The 18,804-nt window shown below is 37.0% G+C and overlaps 1 protein-coding gene across 1 annotated transcript in view; it reads left to right on the top strand.

The window, feature by feature from the left end:
* The window catches only part of Alk (Anaplastic lymphoma kinase), a 1,262,077-nt gene that overhangs the window by 1,191,903 nt on the left and 51,370 nt on the right, over positions 1-18,804 (top strand). Inside the window, exon 24 of the mRNA XM_081725826.1 lies at positions 2,370-2,595. Within this exon, the coding sequence (XP_081581952.1) occupies positions 2,370-2,595 (226 nt within the window). The remainder of the gene's footprint in view (positions 1-2,369; positions 2,596-18,804) is intronic.

The raw sequence follows: 18,804 nt of genomic DNA, 5'->3' as shown, positions 1-18,804 counted from the left end.
TTTCTTTTCACTTGCTATTGGGCCTAGCCTAGACCTGTAGTATGTATCTTTTTGTATGTATAGACAAAAAGAAAGAAAAAGACTTTTCTAATTCTATTCTACGATTTTTTTTCTTTTGATGCATGTTTCTATTTTAATTGTTATGTCTTATTTTTATTATTGCACATTCGAGATAACGATACTATCAGTCCTCTTTCAGTTTTATGTTTAAAAATAAAATCTTCTTCAATGATTCAAATTAAAGACGCACTGTAAAAACATCTTTGAACCAAAGGCAATCTCAAAATGACATTTTAAACAAATTATTTTAAACTGTTATTCTAAGTAATATATCAATCAGTAAAGAAAAGTTACTGTTATATTTAGTTTCACGCAAAGTGTGGTTTAACACCATATGCGCAAAATGTTAAGAACTTCTATCTTAATTTATAGATTTGCAATTCCTATACATGATTAAAGTATTTAGTTATTAGTTAGCTATAGCACGACCATTTTTATTTAAATTCTGGAGTAATACAAATACAGGAAAAAGCAACTTCATAATTCATATTCATCTTATCTACATGTCTACATGAAGAATTGTTCTTCATAGCTGATACTATATATATATATATATATATATATATATATATATATATATATATATATATATATATATATATATATATATATATATATATATATATTCATTTTAATAGTTCTATCTGATACAGATTATCGGACACACATATATTCCATATTAAATAGTGTTCAAGCAGTAGTTCCAGTATGCCTCTTCAATATACTTAAAACTTATACATGCTTATTCTCTAGTAAATCATTCTCACGGCTGACCTTAATTCCATAGAACTTAACAACAATGATCATCACCATAAACAAATGTTTCATGAGTCGTATATATAGCTGTGTTGCTTAGCAATAACAAATTACTTCTTTTTGCCTCCCTTAAACTTGGACTTCTAACATCATTTCTAAATGTGCAAATACTTCCAATATGACTCTTTTGTAAAGTGTAAACAATCATTTTAGAACAATAAGTAAAAACTATGGTTGAATTCATTTTGGAGTTTGATGTTTCTTCATGCAAAACTATAAACAACAGAGACTAACTAGCACTTATTCGGTGTTTATTTTACAATATCACTGTTCGTTCTCAGTAAGGAGGTTACATGAGACATTGATCTACATCTTATCGCTCAATTAGAACCAAGTAAGCTTCCAATAGAATGGAATTCGGATGTCCCGTTTCAAGGGGTCTTCTTGATCCAAACAAGAGTATTATTCAAGGATTTGAAAACACAGTGATAATTCTGAATAACAGACACCAATGGTACATGATTATTTGCCCATAAATGAGGTGTATCCATAACAGGGAAGTTACCCAGAGCTCGTACGATAATTGTATGTAGTATACAGTAATTACGTTGCTTATACATGTCAATATAGATTAATATTGAAATACTGTATTGAGTGTTTCAGTTACTGCAAGTATTTTTGATTATAGTAAAAAGGAAATGCTGGAAATATTTACCATAAAACAAACGACTTTCGTTTCTTTTTTTAAGATGAAGGGAAAGATGTAACCCCCAAGGAAAAGAAAAGTTAATTTGTCAGGGAAGGAACTAAGTTGCAATTTTTATTCATACAACTGGTTCTCCACGGTTGTTTTTACTTTTAATAAAATTTTCTTAGGGATTCCCACTAGAAAGAAATCTCTAGTGGACAGAGAAAAGAAAAGTTTTAAATTCTGCATGCAACTGTTGTGTGTATAGTTTACTAGATTATTGACTTACAGCTAGTGCCGTCTTAACAACGTTATGGGCCCCTGAGCAAACCAGTGTGCTGGGGCTCCTATGACTAAATTTTATACGTAATGCATGTGATTAATATTGCTCATGGAACCCCGGGCAAGTGACCATCAGGCCCATACGTTAAGACGACACTGCTTATAACAAAGGCATTTTGTACGGAATGGATTTTATGTCTACTGTACTGCATCCAGATTTATTTTCAAATTACAGCAATTACTTTTGTAATATATGCGTGCGAACAGAAGTCCGTTATGATGAAGTTACTAAAACGTTCTGAGATAACAAGACTACCCGTGACCATATTTGAGAATGTCCGTGAAAAAGAAAGTTTTATCCGGTAATAACCTTTTTTTTTTTTTTTTTTTTACAGAAACAGATAAAATCAAAGAAACTCGATCATTTAACTCTATAATAGTAGAGCAGGTGACACATGTTACGTAAAGATGATTGAATGTGAGAAATTAATAAGGAGATTGGAATGTTTTTAATAAGATGTATAGATTATGAATACTGTACAATAGAAGAATTTAGGAAGTCTTTGTTGTTCAAATTTTCCAGGTCGTTTGGCGTTCTTTTATGGGAAGTAATGTCTCTTGGGTATATGCCTTATACAGGAAGAGGAAATCAGGAAGTAATGCAGCTCGTTACAAATGGTGGTCGTTTGGAGCCTCCAAGTAATTGTCCAGGGCCTGTTTATGGTATCATGACACAATGTTGGCATCCTATTCCAGATGAAAGACCAAACTTTGGAACAATTATCGAGAGGTTGGGATATTGTATGCAGGTAAGAAATTTTGTAAATTGATAGAAGTAAACCTTAAATTATTATTTCATCAAAGAATGATTATACCTGGTTCAATTATCTACGGCAAAAATAAGTATAAATATACATTGATATCGATTGTGACATTTTATACTGAAACTAGCCTCTGGCTAGCTGAAGCCTCCGCCCCCAGACCCCCGAGTTTGCTCGGCCTGCGGTCTCGCATCTCTTATGTATCAGCTTTTGCATCAACAGTGAATTTCGTGCATTGCACTTCATAGTTCCTGAATTTGCCCAATTCTACCGAATTTCAAGTTTCTTTTTCTATTTCAACTATCTAAAAGAGAAGATTTTGTATCGAAAAACAGTCCATTTAAATAACATGGGAATTTCTTCATCCCCCTTTAAGCTCTAAAAATTAAAAATATTCACATTTGGCAATTTTGTTGTTGTTTAGTCGCAGAAGGCTACAATCATGCCAAATTTCATCATTCTAATCCTGTCGGAAGTGCCTAAACATTTTGGGGGTCTGGAAGACTTCAATCAGTGTTTCTTCCATACCTACTTTTTTTTTTTGGCGGGGCACTGCCTTCCCCCCCGCGGAGCTCTGAGAGTGCCCCCCGGAAGAGACCAAAATAATATACGTCTACAATATAATAATAAATAGAATAGTACCAGCAGTGCTCCCCGTAACTTTTCTTTTTTTCTTTTTTTTTTTTTTTTTTTTTTTTTTTGAAAGAACGACTGCCTCCAATATTAATAACATGGGGGAGATTTTTCAGTTCTCCATAAAACCATTCTGTTAGAAATTTTTATTTTTACTGATTTACTTAGGTAACAAAAACGTACAAGTATGCCGAATTTCAAGTTTGTATTCCAATTCCCAGTACATAAAATATAAGATTACAGATCCAAAAAAAAAAAAAAAAAAGAAAAAAAAGACTCATTTAAATTACATGGGGATTTTTTTCATCTCTCCTTTAGACCCTCTAAAAATTAAAAATATTCACTTTTGGTAATTTTTCTGTCTGTTAGTTCCGAAAAGTTACAATCATGTCAAAATTTAATCACTGTAGCCCTACAGGAAGTGGCCAATAATTTTAAGGTGTAAAAGGCGTCCCACATAAATAATATGGGAAACATTTTTCAGTTTCCTATAAAGTCACTTTAAAGTTTGAAATATTCATTTTTAAGATCTATATATGTAATACTAATGAAAATGTACAAGCATACCGAATTTCAAGTTTTTGTTCTAATTCCAAGTACCTAAAACATGATATTATAAATTTAGAAAAGACCCATTTAAATAACATGGGGAAATTTCTCATCCCCCCTTTAGACCCCTAAAATTTAAAAATATTCACTTTTGACAACTTTCCAGTCGGTTAGTCCCGGAAAGCTACAATCATGCCAAATTTCAACTTTCTACGTCGACCGGAAGTACCCCTTTAATTTCTGTCAGTTCATGTAGTTTTAATAGGATTAAGATATAAGTTTATTTAGATAGAAACCTAATTCGCTGCTAGCTCGGTTTTTCCGAGGATGCTACATATCTTTTTAGCCTATATAAACAATCTAAATGCTTTTAAAGTTAAGAATAAATCAGGATTATCCAAGTGTAAAATGCTTGTTTGTTGAATTTTGGTGTCTCTTTCAGTACCAAGACTGTATGAGACGTAAACCTACAGTATAACATGTCTGAACCACCGGAATGAGTTCAAATGTCAATAATTTCGAACCTGGAACTAAGTGTCAAATGTGTACATCACTTAAGTACTATATTAAGGGACCACGGTGGCTCAGCGGTAGAACGTTCATCTCTGGTGCGTAGGGTCCCTGGTTCAATCCCAGCTCGCGCCAAGTAGACTTTGTGTGGACAAATATCGTGAGCGTTTGTTTTCTCGATGTTCTCCCCTTTCCTGACATTATTCATTCCAGCATTTCATTCGTTTCTCATCATCTCCGTCTCCTTCAGCCAAGCCGGCATAACCGTGGGACATAAAACTTGAATGTTTAGTTTTTAAGTACCATATTAATGTATCATAATACATCAAGCTAACTTCATAGCATCTCAAATATTAAATTTTTTCTTTCAATAATTCATTAGTATTATTCCGAAACTCATTCTTTGGAACCGAAGGTGACTTTTCCTTGTACATGTGGTTGAAGAGGAAAGATCGTTGAAATTTCTCAATATTTTGAGTTTCAACGTCTCTCTTCTCCTTTAAAGTTGACCAGTGAAATTGGAATGACATATTTTAACTATCATCGCTTTGGAAACTTTCCTGTTATTTGTTTATTGGAGATTTGTCCCTTTTTCAGCACCAAACCTACTATTTAAAGTAGAATCCAAGCCACTACTTACATTCATATTCAAAGTAAGTACCCAACAAGGAATTAAATCAGGGACCGGTGCACAGAAAGTACGCACATTAGCTACTGACTGCACAAACCATCTCAATTGACACTGCTCTACAAGAAAATCTGTTCCTATTTCTGGATAAAAATGTTTGATAGAAATTTGAACACTGAATTGAAATATGTTTCTAGCTTTTCTGTATCAGTGATAGTTTAAGACTAATCAGATTTTTGGCTTAATTTTACATTGTATATTGTTCCAAACATAGTATTCATATAGTGACACACTGATCGAAACTCAAAGAAAAAGTTCATAACATTAATAGAGAATCAAAAGGTAATGTTCCTTCCTTTTACTCTTAAATGAAGGGGTATTTTAATTGTTTGATTTAGTAATTCATCACGTCTTGTTAAGTGCTACTTTTTCTTGAAAATCCCTTGTAGTCACACATATAAATTTAATATAGTAAACTCTGTTAACCGATCACAAAGAGATTCGCCAGGCTCCTTTTCGGATAACGAAACAGTCGGTAAAACGAAAATTACTACTCTGTAGCCCCTAAGTCGTATAGCATCTCTATAATGGTTTCAAGAAATGGTGTAAAGTATTATAATTCAATAAATTTAATTTACTAAAATCAGAAGTTTCGATCACAAACCACTCCTGTCAATCTTAATTGAACGAAATAGTGTATATTAAGTAAAACTCACTAGACTATTACACAAGTCACACATTTGTTTTTACGATGTATCTGTCTTGATTGAAGGAAAACTCAAAACTAAGGGGAGGGAATGTATAATTGAGACCATGATATTGAATGAAGTAGACTTTATTTTATAATGATATTTACTAAACGAAAAAATGCATGTAGGCTTGTTGTATGGTACCGTATATTATGGAGCACCTCGCGCAGCTGATAACGAAAAGGAAATATTTCTTAGGAGATGGGTAGAAGAGACGCTGGTTAAGAAAGTCCACTGTATTATTTAAATTAAATTGGATTACAAATATTAAAATTAAGACGTCACAGATTTTAAATTTTATAAAGCAAGGGACATTTAACGCCCTCAGACCAGCATTTAAACGTTTACTTTTCTACCCTACTAGCGGTATTTATATAATACCCTACTAGTAAGACTTTTAAGGTTTCTATTTAAAGCAAAAAGATAATTCCGTAGATTGCAAAGCAATGCCGAAGTTCTTAAGATTGCATTTAGTGAAAGCATACTCATAGGACAGGCATTAAACTGGCGAGTTCGTACGCGGCCTCCAGCCTTTGAAGGGTTAAAAGGATTTCAAGAAGAAATCAGTAAAATCAAGGAATTAAAATTCCAGTTTGCTTCAAAGAATGCATGTAAATCGATGAACTGAACAATGAAGATATCCAGATCAGAGGTGCACTCACGAGGGGGTCCATCAGGTACTGACGTCGCCTCAAAACTTTGTAACTTATCGTCTTAGGTGCATACCGAAAGTTTTTAAATACTAGAATTCAAATTAAGTTGTCATCATGTTTGAAATCGTATGCCCTCTACTGACGAAAGATATAACTCCGAGGCTGCAGGTTTGTTTGTTTGAAAATTGTAGGGCTGAAAGTGTAGGTTAGTTTCAGCCTTCAATCGACAACAATGGGTTCGAGCGACATGATTTTTGTACAATGATCTTTCACGATTTTAAGTACGGTTTAACAAGAGCAGAAAGTCCGGGGTCTCTGCCTCTTCATGCGCAACCGTCTTTAATTGGTTTGTGGACTTTAAATGCGGCCAAGGAAGCATGTCAGATGAGCCTCGCTTCGAGGACGCCGCTTGTAAACAACCGAAGAGGCTATCGCAGCATATACTAATGAATAAAGTCCGGAATTAATGGCGAAATAAAACCCCGAAAATAGATGGCAAAATTGCAAAATAAGCACCCAAAAATGGCAGGTAAAATGACAAAATAAAACAAACAAGCAATCACGAACTTTGGGGGAAAAATAGATCTAAAATATGTAAAAGCCATAATAGGGTAAAATTCGTTTACTAATCGAATAAAATGTTTCAATTTGCACTTTGTACTTACCACTTAAAATTCTGGAAACTTGCGCAACCCGTGAAGGGATGACATCTAACAATTCATTCGCCATTCTTCAGTAGTATCAATGAAACAATAACTTAAAAACACTATCACATTTTATTCACACGCGGTTACATTAGCACAAACATTCAAAGTACAAGAAATACTAAAGTGAAGTCATTTTACACTGCACTAGCAGTGTATTTTCACTTACGAAAGGTTTTTCATACTTTTGTTCACTGAAATTATTAACATCGTTTTAAGATTTTCAAAGGAAAGACTTTGTCTTGTCAGAAAGAATTCGCTTTAGATGTGAAAATGATCTTTCCACATCTACAGATGTCACTGGAGCATACTTGAAATATGTAGTTTGGGAAGGATCCATGTCACTGTCAACAGTTGTATCAGCATCACCTTCCATAACACTACCGATGTCCTTCAATTTTCCCAAATCTGGATTAGCACTTACAACACGATCACACGCCGAAAGTACTCGCCTTTGTCACCAGGTACAACACTCAGATCGTTGAGAGTATCATTGAAGATTTTCATAGAACTAGCGAGAGTGTTCTTTTTTTTCAAGCTTGGCAATAGCATCTGGTAACTTTGCAAAATGTGTTGCAATGAAGACTAAGTCCTTTTTCAAGAAATTCTTCTTAAGCTCACTTTGAGCAACCTTAATTGAAGATGCATCATCCTCATCAAAAGTATCAATGATTCTTTTGATGGGTTCAAAGTTGATAGCATAATAGAGAACAGCTGTAATCTATGTACCCCATCTCGTTGAGGTAGGCTGTGGTGGAAGCGGAAGTTCAGGGGCTAATTCGCGAAGCGCACTTGTTCGGAAAGGAGCTTTCAGAAATACCTTTTTCACATTTGACACAAGGAGGTCAACGTCAGGAAAATGAGAACGAACTTCCTCTGCAATTCTATGTAGAGCGTGTGCCAGACAGGTGACATGCAGCATACGTGGTAATAGAACCTTAAAGGCTTTTGCTGCACTTTTCATGTATGGAGCTCCGTCTGTGACAAAAGGAAGGACCTTATCAGGTTTTACACATTCTGGCCACAGAATACTCAGAGATTTTGTAAAAACTGTGCAATTGTCGTGCCATTTACTTTTTTCCATAATTTCTGATGCAATCAAAATTGTTTGTGTGCATTCTTATCCCTCCCCAAGTTCCAACTATAACGTTGACAATGTTACGTCTTAGAATATATCGCAAGTTTCATCAATTGAAATCCATATATTTTTGTCAGCAACACTTTTACGGACATCCTCAATAGTTCTGCTGCACGCGCTATCAACATAAGTCTTTCTCAAAGGTGATTAACTTGAAACTGTTTGTTTTGTGTACTTCTCGAGAAAGTTTCTAAAGGAAACATTTTCTAACTTCCATAAAGGAATGTCCGCGTTAATTAGAAGTTCACACAGATCATTCGCAAAACTCTTAGTACGCGAAGCGTGATTCGTGAGTGTCAAAAGAAGATTTTGAACCTTTTCACCAGCTGATTTGCGTGTCCTTGCAGAATTGTGTTTTGCAGTGCTTATATGGTGTGTTATTTGGTCTAGGAATTAATTCGTGCGGTTGGTACGCACACATTGAAGCTGTAGTACAAACACAAAATACATAAATACCTTAAGAAAAATATTGTCCATCGCTAGCCATCACTTTCGCCCATCTGTCAGGCAATGTACGGATTCCGTGGCGAAAGAAGTCCTCATCCTTGGAAGCGATCCAGTCAGAGACCCATGTTTTGATATCTTCTGAAGAAGTAAACCGCTGTCCAATCAAATCGTTGTTCATGCAATCGAACAAGTAGTAGTCCGAAGGAGCAACGTCTGGTGAATACGGCGGGTGGGGTAAAACTTCCCATCCGACATTTTCTAAATAGGTTTTGACCGGTTTTGCGACATGTGGGCGAGCGTTATCATGTTGAACAATAAGTTTATCATGTCTGTTCTCCCATTCTGGTCGTGTTCTGGCCAGAGCTTGCTTCAAACGCATTAATTGTCGTCGATAACGTTCTCCATTCATAGTTTCACCCGGTTGCAGCAACTCATAGTACACCACACCTTTCATATCCCACCATATGCACAGCATAACCTTTGCACAGTGAATATCTCGTTTTGGTTGTGATGGACCTGGTTCACCTGGTTTCACCCAGGCCTTTTTTCGTTTAGGGTTCTCGTAATGGATCCACTTGTCATCACCCGTAATAATTCGATGCAGAAACCCCTTTCTGCGCTGTCGTTGAAGCAGCAATTCGCAAATGGTTTTTCGTCTTTCAACGTCTCTGTCTTTCAATTCATGTGGAACCCAATGTGACATCTTTTGAATCATTCCCATGGCTTTCAAGCGTTTGGAGACTGTTGTTTGATCAACGCCTAATGCTGCTGCAAGTTGTTCCTGCGTTTGACACGAATCCTGCTCGAGCAATGCTGTCAATTCTTCGTCTTGAAATTTTTTTGGCTGTCCAGCTCGCTCTTGGTCTGCCAAGCCGAAATCACCACTTCTAAACCGTGCAAACCACTTCTGACACGTTCGCTCAGCTAGAGCATGGTCACCATACACTTCCACCAAAATACGATGACTTTCAGTCGCACTTTTCTGCATGTTAAAGTAATGCAGCAGGACACCCCGCAAAAACACTTTATCAGGCACAAATTGCGCCATGTTCACTTAACTACAAACTGGTGTTGTTGACGCTTTAATCCACTGCCCTATACTACGAACGATACGCGATGACAGGGGTTTGCAACACATGTGTGGATACACGGAACTGTGGGACGATCCGTTCGTTGCGCCATCTCTTGTCCACCCGCACGAATTAATTCCTAGACCAAATACAAAATAACGCTTTTCAGCGGAAACCACAGTTTCACATAATTTCAAAACAATAAAGAACCGCCTGTTGAAAACAGTACGCCCGAACTAACTCACAAATTTTTCCAACTTCTGTTGCCTAGAAAGACTAACTTTCAGCATCTTGAAATACTGAAACGCACATAAATACCAGTTCTCTATCACACACGCCTAAGATTCACAATAACTGCCCACCTGGCTACTTCTTGAAAGTAAGCATCTTCGTTTGTCATTCCAAGAACCGAACACTGCTTCAAAATTCCAAGAGCTGAATACGCACTAGCATCTCCGCCCCTCCACTTGTCACATTCCAACGGGAATAGACCAGTTATTATCAGGCACAGAGGTCGTTTGACCAGATAAGAGCGACTCAGATCTGTGGTATGCTCTCATTCATGAGTAAATAAAGAGTAGTGGAAGAGAAAACCTGTGACAATGGCAACAAATTGCTTCTAAATTGTGAAATTGCGCTTTTCCTGAAAATATCATGAAAATTGCAATAATGGCACCAAAGTACTATCACCACACCTACGAGTACCCTTTCTTACGGATAATTCTACTTAAGAAAAAATGTAATAAAAATGCACCAACTTATTAACGGATACTCGACTAACAAGCATTATGAGAGCGTGCAGCTGCAAAAATTAGCATATTACAACGAATAAACTAAGAAATATATATCAAATTTAATTATATTCAGACAGAAATAAGGTCTCTACGTTTTAAGGGTTAGAAAGATTTGAAAAAGAAATCAGTAAAATCAATCCATTAAAATTCCAGTTCGCTTAACAAAGAGAAAAGAAGAATGCTTCTCCATATAAATCAAAGGGCTAAAATCAAAGATGTCCAGATCAGGAGCGTAGGTTACCATTATATACGTATTTACAGTACTATTTCCCACTTCCTGTGTATTGAAAAACTACAGAGAGGACGTTCTGAAATCACCAATGACCACAATCTGTGCTATAATCAACTTAATCTTACACGCGTGTCAACATATCAGCAGTCGAAAAGAGCCACAGCGGTAGTGATACTGTTGCGTAAATCCTTGAAGATTATAAGAGTGGTCACCGTATTATCTACTTCTTGTGTGTGTCATATACTCCATGGGTTATAACAGCAGTTTTACTAAAAGATATAATCATTACTGTCTTCAATAACTGTAGCATTGTCGATTCAAGTTACTTTTTCTATTGACAGTGGACTCTTCAAGAAAAATGAACCATATTCTTTTTCTTTCAAAATCCTGCAGATGACATTTAACTTCGGTAAGTCTCTCATATGCTCTGAGGCTTCGTGAGTATTCAATCCTTCAGATATGAACAGTGCGACAATTTACCTTCCCAGAAAGAAGGAAAGTTGTATTATTGTGAATATAATTGCGTCTGAGAAGCAGTACACTTTAAATCTCTCTTGTATTTTAATGCATAAATCAAGGAAGATGTCTTGCCACTTTAGCTGAGATCCTGGTGCAGCTGAAGCCTATAGCGGAGAATCCGCCATAATGTTGAGTGCTGTAGACCAAGGTCTAGACTTACAAGTGTAGTAGGTTTCACGAGAGTTACGTAGCTCAACTTCTCTATCACAATTTACAATTTCTTCACTCAGCACTGGATGTATCAGCAGGGTAGTTGTGCATTGGCAACTTTCATTTCTGAATATTCTCTATACGGTAATTCTTGAACTGTTGAAAATTCGTAGCTTCTTATGAAATTCTGCTTGAATTCGTCGCTTTACAGTCACATTGGACAAGGTTCTTGCGTATTCCAAAACACAGAATGATTGTTTACGTTTACTGAACGATATAATTGCAACTACTGATAACTAATTGCTGCTAGGGACAAAAGTAGCAACTATATACACTGACCTTTCCTTGAAAAACTTTGAAGAGCTTTTCTTTATTGGTTTAACAATTATCATGATATATTGCTTAGTTCATTTACTACGCTTTAGACAAAGAATGAAGAATACAGGAGAGAAACCAACAGAATCTAAAAAAAAAATACCATATAGGTCTAATATAAATATAAATACCATATAATATAAAAATAATATTAATATCATTGCATGCCTCTCATTTACTCCATTTAAGATATGATATCCCTTCTGGCAAGAAACTAATGTTGTTCAACTTATGAAGTCAAAATATCATTCGTTTTAATGTTATAAGTATGATACATGTAAATTTGAGTACCTTAAACGTTGTTATAAAGTTAACCAAGAAAGTGCTGTCGCTTTTCGTGGAGATATGTGTTCAATTGGCCCTCACACCGTGATTTGAATGTGAATGGAGATAAGGCGAAGATCAGTTGTTTGTGTGGGTATATCCAACATACTACCTGATTGTGGCAGTTCAGTTACACCGTGAACTTTCGTAACGACACAGTGAACATGAATTTCCTCAGAGCGTCATAACCTTAAGTGCAAGACTAGGCGGATCGACCACGAATTGCGGCGGCTTGCCGTCGAAAATTTCGCGCACCGAAGGCGGCTAATGTGGGGTTACCGTTACGAAATTACACGAATGCCGCAATTTTATCGCCATGGTGGTAATAAGGCAGCATCCGCCATTTCTCCTTGTCTATATCGCTGTGGTCTCTATGTAACCGCCAGGACCGCCACGTGGCCTCTTCATAACCGCCAGTGTCGGCTTGAAACTGCCAGTCCCACCATTAAACCGCCACATGGCCGCTTCGTAACCGCCATTATCCCGCCGCATTTATTTCCTTACACACAAATATACGAGTCACTCAAATAAAAACTACACAGAGTGGTCCAAAAGTAGGTATACACAGTGTTCAGAAGCAACGTTCCGGGGGGGCACACTTAGTATTCCGTGGGGGCGCTGCTGATCTATTTATTATTACATTATGGACGTATTATTTTGGTCTCCTCCGGGGGGGGGCACTTTCAGAGCTCCAGGGGCAGTGCCCCCAAAAAACATGTCTGGAAGAAACCCTGGTATACAGACCCGCATTGATCAGGTATGACATTTTAATTTATTAAGATAATTCATTTATTTGCTTTGGTCTCTTCCGAGTTTAAGGTATGAGTGAAACGGAATTAAGAACAAATAATGAAGAAACTAAGTCAATACCTGTGTTGATTTCAATAAGTAAATGATATATTATCCCATGAGCTGATCAGTACGGGACTGTATATCTACTTTTGGGCCACCCTGTATAACAAAATAGCATATGCTAAGTATTTCGTTTAAATTATGAAAATCTTCTTCAGTTGCATGGTCTTCCATTGTGTGCAACGAAATTTCACCATCATTATTTTCTTTTCTTCTTTTCTTAACCAGAATAGAAACAGTACACAGCAAAAAAGTAGGCGCTTAAACACGCAATGACTACTAGTTTAAGGCGTTTTATGGCGTTACTTGTGTTTTACTTTACCACCCAAGACATCGCCTTCGGAGCATATCAAAAGTAACTAGTAATTGACAGTGAGAATTTTAATTGGATTTTATTGTTTGCAATGAGCAAAGCTTTACGCAGTATATTTGACATTTATGCCAAGTAACGAATAACGTAATGTGTTCTGCTGCAGTCGGTCACAAAAATAGTTTTGTAAGCCTATGAATTGTCTGGCAACACTTACATGATTAACAATGCTGCCACCTGTTCTTCTTATATCCTACACATAAGATAAACAGATGAGAACAGATGGCAGAACCGTTCTCAGAGGACACTACCGGGTTCTCATGATCATTCAGCGGTCATTCGTCGAAAAGTCTCTATACCACCACCTGGCAGAAAAACGACAACTGACATCTAATTTTACGACGACTGCAGCCACTTCGCTTCCGCTTCGATGGCTTTCTGCTTGGAACCGAAAGCGGAATGATGCCGGCCGTCATTTTTACTTCACTTCGGCGGCTATCCGCCAAAAGACGACAATTTGAACCGATTATAGTTGACGACAATTTGCACACGGAGAAGGTTGTGTATGCTGTACGAGTTCAAACTGGGGTGAAACGCCGCTTCAGCGGGGCAGAACATATGCCAGGCCTTTGCTGAGGGTGTCGTGACTACGTGGACAGAGCAGCGGTGGTTTAACAATTTTAAGGACGGTGAGGAAGACCAACACATATACAAAATGAAGATGTTTAGATAGCAATTGAGGCGAACAGTTGCCAGACATCTGAGGAATTGGGACTACAAGTCAGTGTGACTGGAAAAAGCATTCGGTAGCACCTCCGTCAACTTGGGAAACACTACAAGTTGAGCTGATGGGTCCCATACGATTTGATTCCGGGTCAGAATGCAATGCGAGCAGTCACCTGTGTTTCTTTGCCGTCTCGTCTGAGGAAGGAGCTATTTCTGAACAGGGTGTTGACATGTGATGAGAAGTGGGTCCTGTACGAAGCTCCACGGTGCCGTCATCATTGGTTAGCATCCCATGAACCGGTTCCAAAACAGCTGAAACCAGCATTGCACCAGAAGGTCCTCCCGTGTGTTTGTGGACAGCTCGCGGCATCCTAGTCAGAGTACCAATGCAACTGTGTACTGTCAGCAATTCAGCCGTGCTAAAGAAAACTCAAAACTCTGGAGGCAGCACTTCTGAATCAAAAAGGACCCTCCTGTTACAGGACAATGCTAAGCCCCATGTGGCTAGGATGACCTGGGACACCATTCTACGCCTTGGATGGGAAACACAATTGCATCCACCTTACTACCCGGACATTGCACCGTCCGATTATCCTTGAACAAGCACCTAGGGAACGCCAGTTCACATCCCTAGTAGGGGTGCAAAATACACTTCATACCTTTTTCGCTTTACGGCCCACCAAGTTCTCCCGCGATAGAATCTATGGCCTTCCAGAACGTAGGCAGAAGATTGTCGATGCTGATGGGGATTATTTTTGATCTTCTAGGTACGTCTTAGGTGACATATCGATGTTCGAAGATGGTAGGTGAAAAATCTACAGAACTTTCTTGGTTACATTATATAATGCCTTCGAATATTTCGCGGACTTACATGAAATATAAGTATTAATGTTTTGAAGTGAACCAAGTTAATAGATTCTCCATCATTTTTTGTTAAAAAATTCTTTTCTGGTATGTTCGAGTGTTGGAGGAAGAGTTTAAAATTTCACGAGAAATTGGTTAATTATATTGAATTTTAATATCCTTTTCAGTAGTGAGGCTATAAGACATGGACATACACCTTAAAGTGTGAACCACAAACTCCCACCGAAAATCGAACCCGATATTCCCGCGCGGAAGGCATGCACACCTACCATATAGCACGAGGGAGCTCATTTCAACAGAAATGCTAAACTTTTAAACTTTTAAAGTATAACCCTTGATCCGAAGGAAAACTTTAATCCGTCTAGTTATTTCTATATTGTATGCTTATGTATAGAACTTTGTTCTACTTCTTGCATTGCATTACCTGGTTGAAACTACAATCTTGCGCTCATTGTACCCTGTTACACATGTGAGTTTGTTTGCACTCCCCTCATTCCTTGCTGACGGTGAAATTTTCATAAACAACAGTGTGATAAGGAAATAACATCTTTAAGACTATTAGAAGTTCCAATTTGGGCAGAACAATCCATATTTATTTCCGGTTCCTTGTTTTGGAATCTTTGCTGTGGGCTTTTAGAAGCTTATTCTTCTATTGGAGGTGAATATTATTCAATTGAATTCTGCAGCTGTATTGGATAAGAAGAGCAGCTCTTCTTTCCATTAAATTTCTTCTGCATTTCGTTTCTGCTAGACGAGTTGTCAATAATAAATACTTTACAATAACTGCTAATTAGCGATGTTTAGTTGCTTCTCTGCATTAAGACGGTGAAGCTTTTCCCTCGTATCTCACAAACTTTCTTCTGTTGCCTCACAGAAAAATGAGTAACCTAATCTGATTTTCACGAAGCTTTGCACCCCTTGTAAACAATGCAGACTGCAGTGCAGAAATGTTGCCAACTAATTAAACAAAAAATGTTATATGCAAATTTGTGCTAAGAAATGAATAAACAAAGTGAAGGGGGAAAAACAATGAGATTAAAAATAAAATGGCATGGGCTTGTGATAAGAGAATCAGGAACCATTTTCTCTCGTTTGCAGTGGCGTACGCACTGCTCTCCTGAATCTTTGAACTACTATGTAAACGTATACACGCATAAGGGGGAAGAAGGGCAGAACGTTGAATTTCTTCTACCACTGTAAATTACATCTAAAACTTACTATCCCCACTCCTAACGTTTCCTCTAGCTGAGAATCTACCTAAAATATTAGGATTCAGAGCCACTATTACATGATGACTTAGTGTTTCTACTAGCAGATCTATGGTTGGATGGGTGGATTAATGTTTATCGTCCCCTTCAACAACAAGATTCTATGAGATTTGGACCTACAGCCGGAAGAGTGGTCCGAACTACATGAATTTTTTCCGGAAATCGAACGCGGATCTTCCGCACGATGACGAGTACGCGCATCATATAGTCACAAAGGAGTTAATTATCAGATCTAGAAACATGTGCAGTTGTACTCACGACTTCTCTTCAAAATTGAGCTCTTGGAGGCCGCGGTGGCTCAGTGGTAGAGCGTTCACTTCTGGCATATGGGGTTTCTGGTTCGATCCCAGTTCGCGCCAAGTGAACCTTGTGGTAGACAAACACCGTGTGCGTGGGTTTTCTCTGGGTCCTTTAGTTTCCTCCCACTTTCTTCATTCCAACATTTCACTCATGTTTTCATCATCACCGCCTCCTTTAGCCTGACCTGCATAATCGTGGGACGTAAAACTCGAAAAATTTCATTTCATTTCAAAATTGAGCTCCTTGTACGTTTCCATTATAGGCGAGCGAGTGTTTGGAACAAGCAATTGTTCATTCTGCAAGAACTTGAAAACTACTGAGTTTACTTATTTATTGAATAGAGAACTTATTATTTTATTTCCTTTGTTGTATGTGAAAAATCCCTATAAAATATATTTTGAATCCTCGTGACATCCTTTCATTTGATATCTAACAGAAAAGTTACGCTATAAACTAATATCAGTCATGAGAGTATGAAGACTCTATCGACATCTTATTCAACAAATTCCAAGAAACTTTTTACATTCTACATAGAAATAAAGACACATTATTTAACATGCACATAGTACCTCCTGTTAATTTCACTGCAGCCAGAAAAAAATAAGACTCAAATGTTATGAACATTCCTATCCAATATTATAAAAATTCTTAAATGTTGAAGATTCCTGTGTACATTATTTCATTTCTGGCACCGAATATTCGGTTTTTGCATCTTTTAAATGGTCATTTATTCTGATCGCATTTTAAAAGCGCGATATACAAATTATTTCGTATTCATATTACTTCGTAATGAATCACTAAAACAGGTTTTTATCTTCTTTAACGTCTCTCTATCGCCCTCTCTCTCTCTCTCACACACACACACACACACACTCTCTCTTTTAATGACTATTTCCTCATCTCTAATGAAAAGCCAAACGAAGATCTGAAATACTATAAGGAACAGCGAGTTCACTTGATTTCTCTTTTTCATTTTCTTAGCCCATTTTCATGAAATGACACAACTGTTCGACAACCATTCTTTGTGAAAAACTGAAAAATAACTATGAGTTAGCAACATTGAAAACGAGACTAATAACAGTTTACTCTTCCATGAGCAAATAGTACACAACAAATGCAATGTATTATGGTAATTAATGTATTGTTAAGGCACAGTAAGAACATTTAGGTTTCGACTCAAAGTATGTATCTATATGGGATCGAAATTTTGAACCAAAATCTAATTTGTAAGAGAAAACTGTTACAACAAATGACAAAACACACGAAGTGCGCGCCACAATTTAAAGATGTCGCCCAAGGAAGCCAGCAGTTACCTGCTGCTCCGAGTTATTCTGTTAAACATAAAGAAGGCAAACCCGTAAGTGCAGAGGAAAAGCAAATACTTTATCAAACGATATCAACGTTGTTCAATTCACTTGAAGAAAATTAAGACCTATAATAGCTAATTTTCATGTTCTCATAGAATATTGCATAATGATTTAGGTAATTGATGAAAAAGAAATAATCTCCCATAATGATAAATATGCTTGCTGTTACATACCAGCACCATCTCTTTATCATTCAGTTGATAATTTGACATAACTCATTGTAATTTCATCTATAATTACAGTTTGGAGAAAAATGACAATGTTCAGTTGCTCTTAAAGGAGGGGGGATTATATAGTATTGGGTATTTTGCCTTATATCACGGCAATGGTGTGAGAGTGAGGCGAGTAATGCACACCGCAGTAGCAGAAATTCATGCACGTGCTGCAGCAGAAATATTGCGGGAAACGGACGAAACAATTTCCTCTTCACCAATCAGCAAATAGTCATGCGCGCAGTGATACAATATCAAGTTACGCGGTTTATTTTTGAAAGGTGCAAAGGACTGTGAAAAACGCTTTAGTTACAAATTACAGGTACTGACAATGAGTAGTCCTAGATAAATGACGTCTAGTCGGATCCTTTAGAGAATTGATTGTCGTTTCAAGTCGCATATGATAAATGTACTTCATTATATAGCGTGACTTTGAAATTGCTTGTTTCTTTGTTTTTTCCTCTATGCAAATTCATTAATGAAAGATTCCTAGATCACGAACGAATGTGATGATATTTTTACAATGTAAAGTGTCATTTTTATAATCTTTTCGTATTAAACATGATTCCATTTAATACAATCTTAAATTTGAGAAATCGTTTCTTGTCTGTGCACCGAGACAATGTTTACTTACATACGAGATTTAGCAATTTTCATTCATACAAAAAACAATAGCAGAGGTTTCAGTTACGTTTTATGCAACCCCTTCACTTTCCTTCATTCCTCATTAATGACAAATTTAAACTCTTGTTTCTAAGAAACGATATTCTAGGTGTGCATTGATAAGAAACGATATCTCAAGAGTTTTAAGCGTGTAGCAAAG

Source organism: Thermobia domestica, chromosome 9 (assembly GCF_964235325.1).
Source record: "Thermobia domestica chromosome 9, izTheDome1.hap1.1, whole genome shotgun sequence".
Classification (NCBI taxonomy): Eukaryota; Metazoa; Arthropoda; class Insecta; order Zygentoma; family Lepismatidae; genus Thermobia; species Thermobia domestica.
Note: the sequence above shows the minus strand (reverse complement) of the source record. Positions and strands in the feature narration are given on the sequence as shown.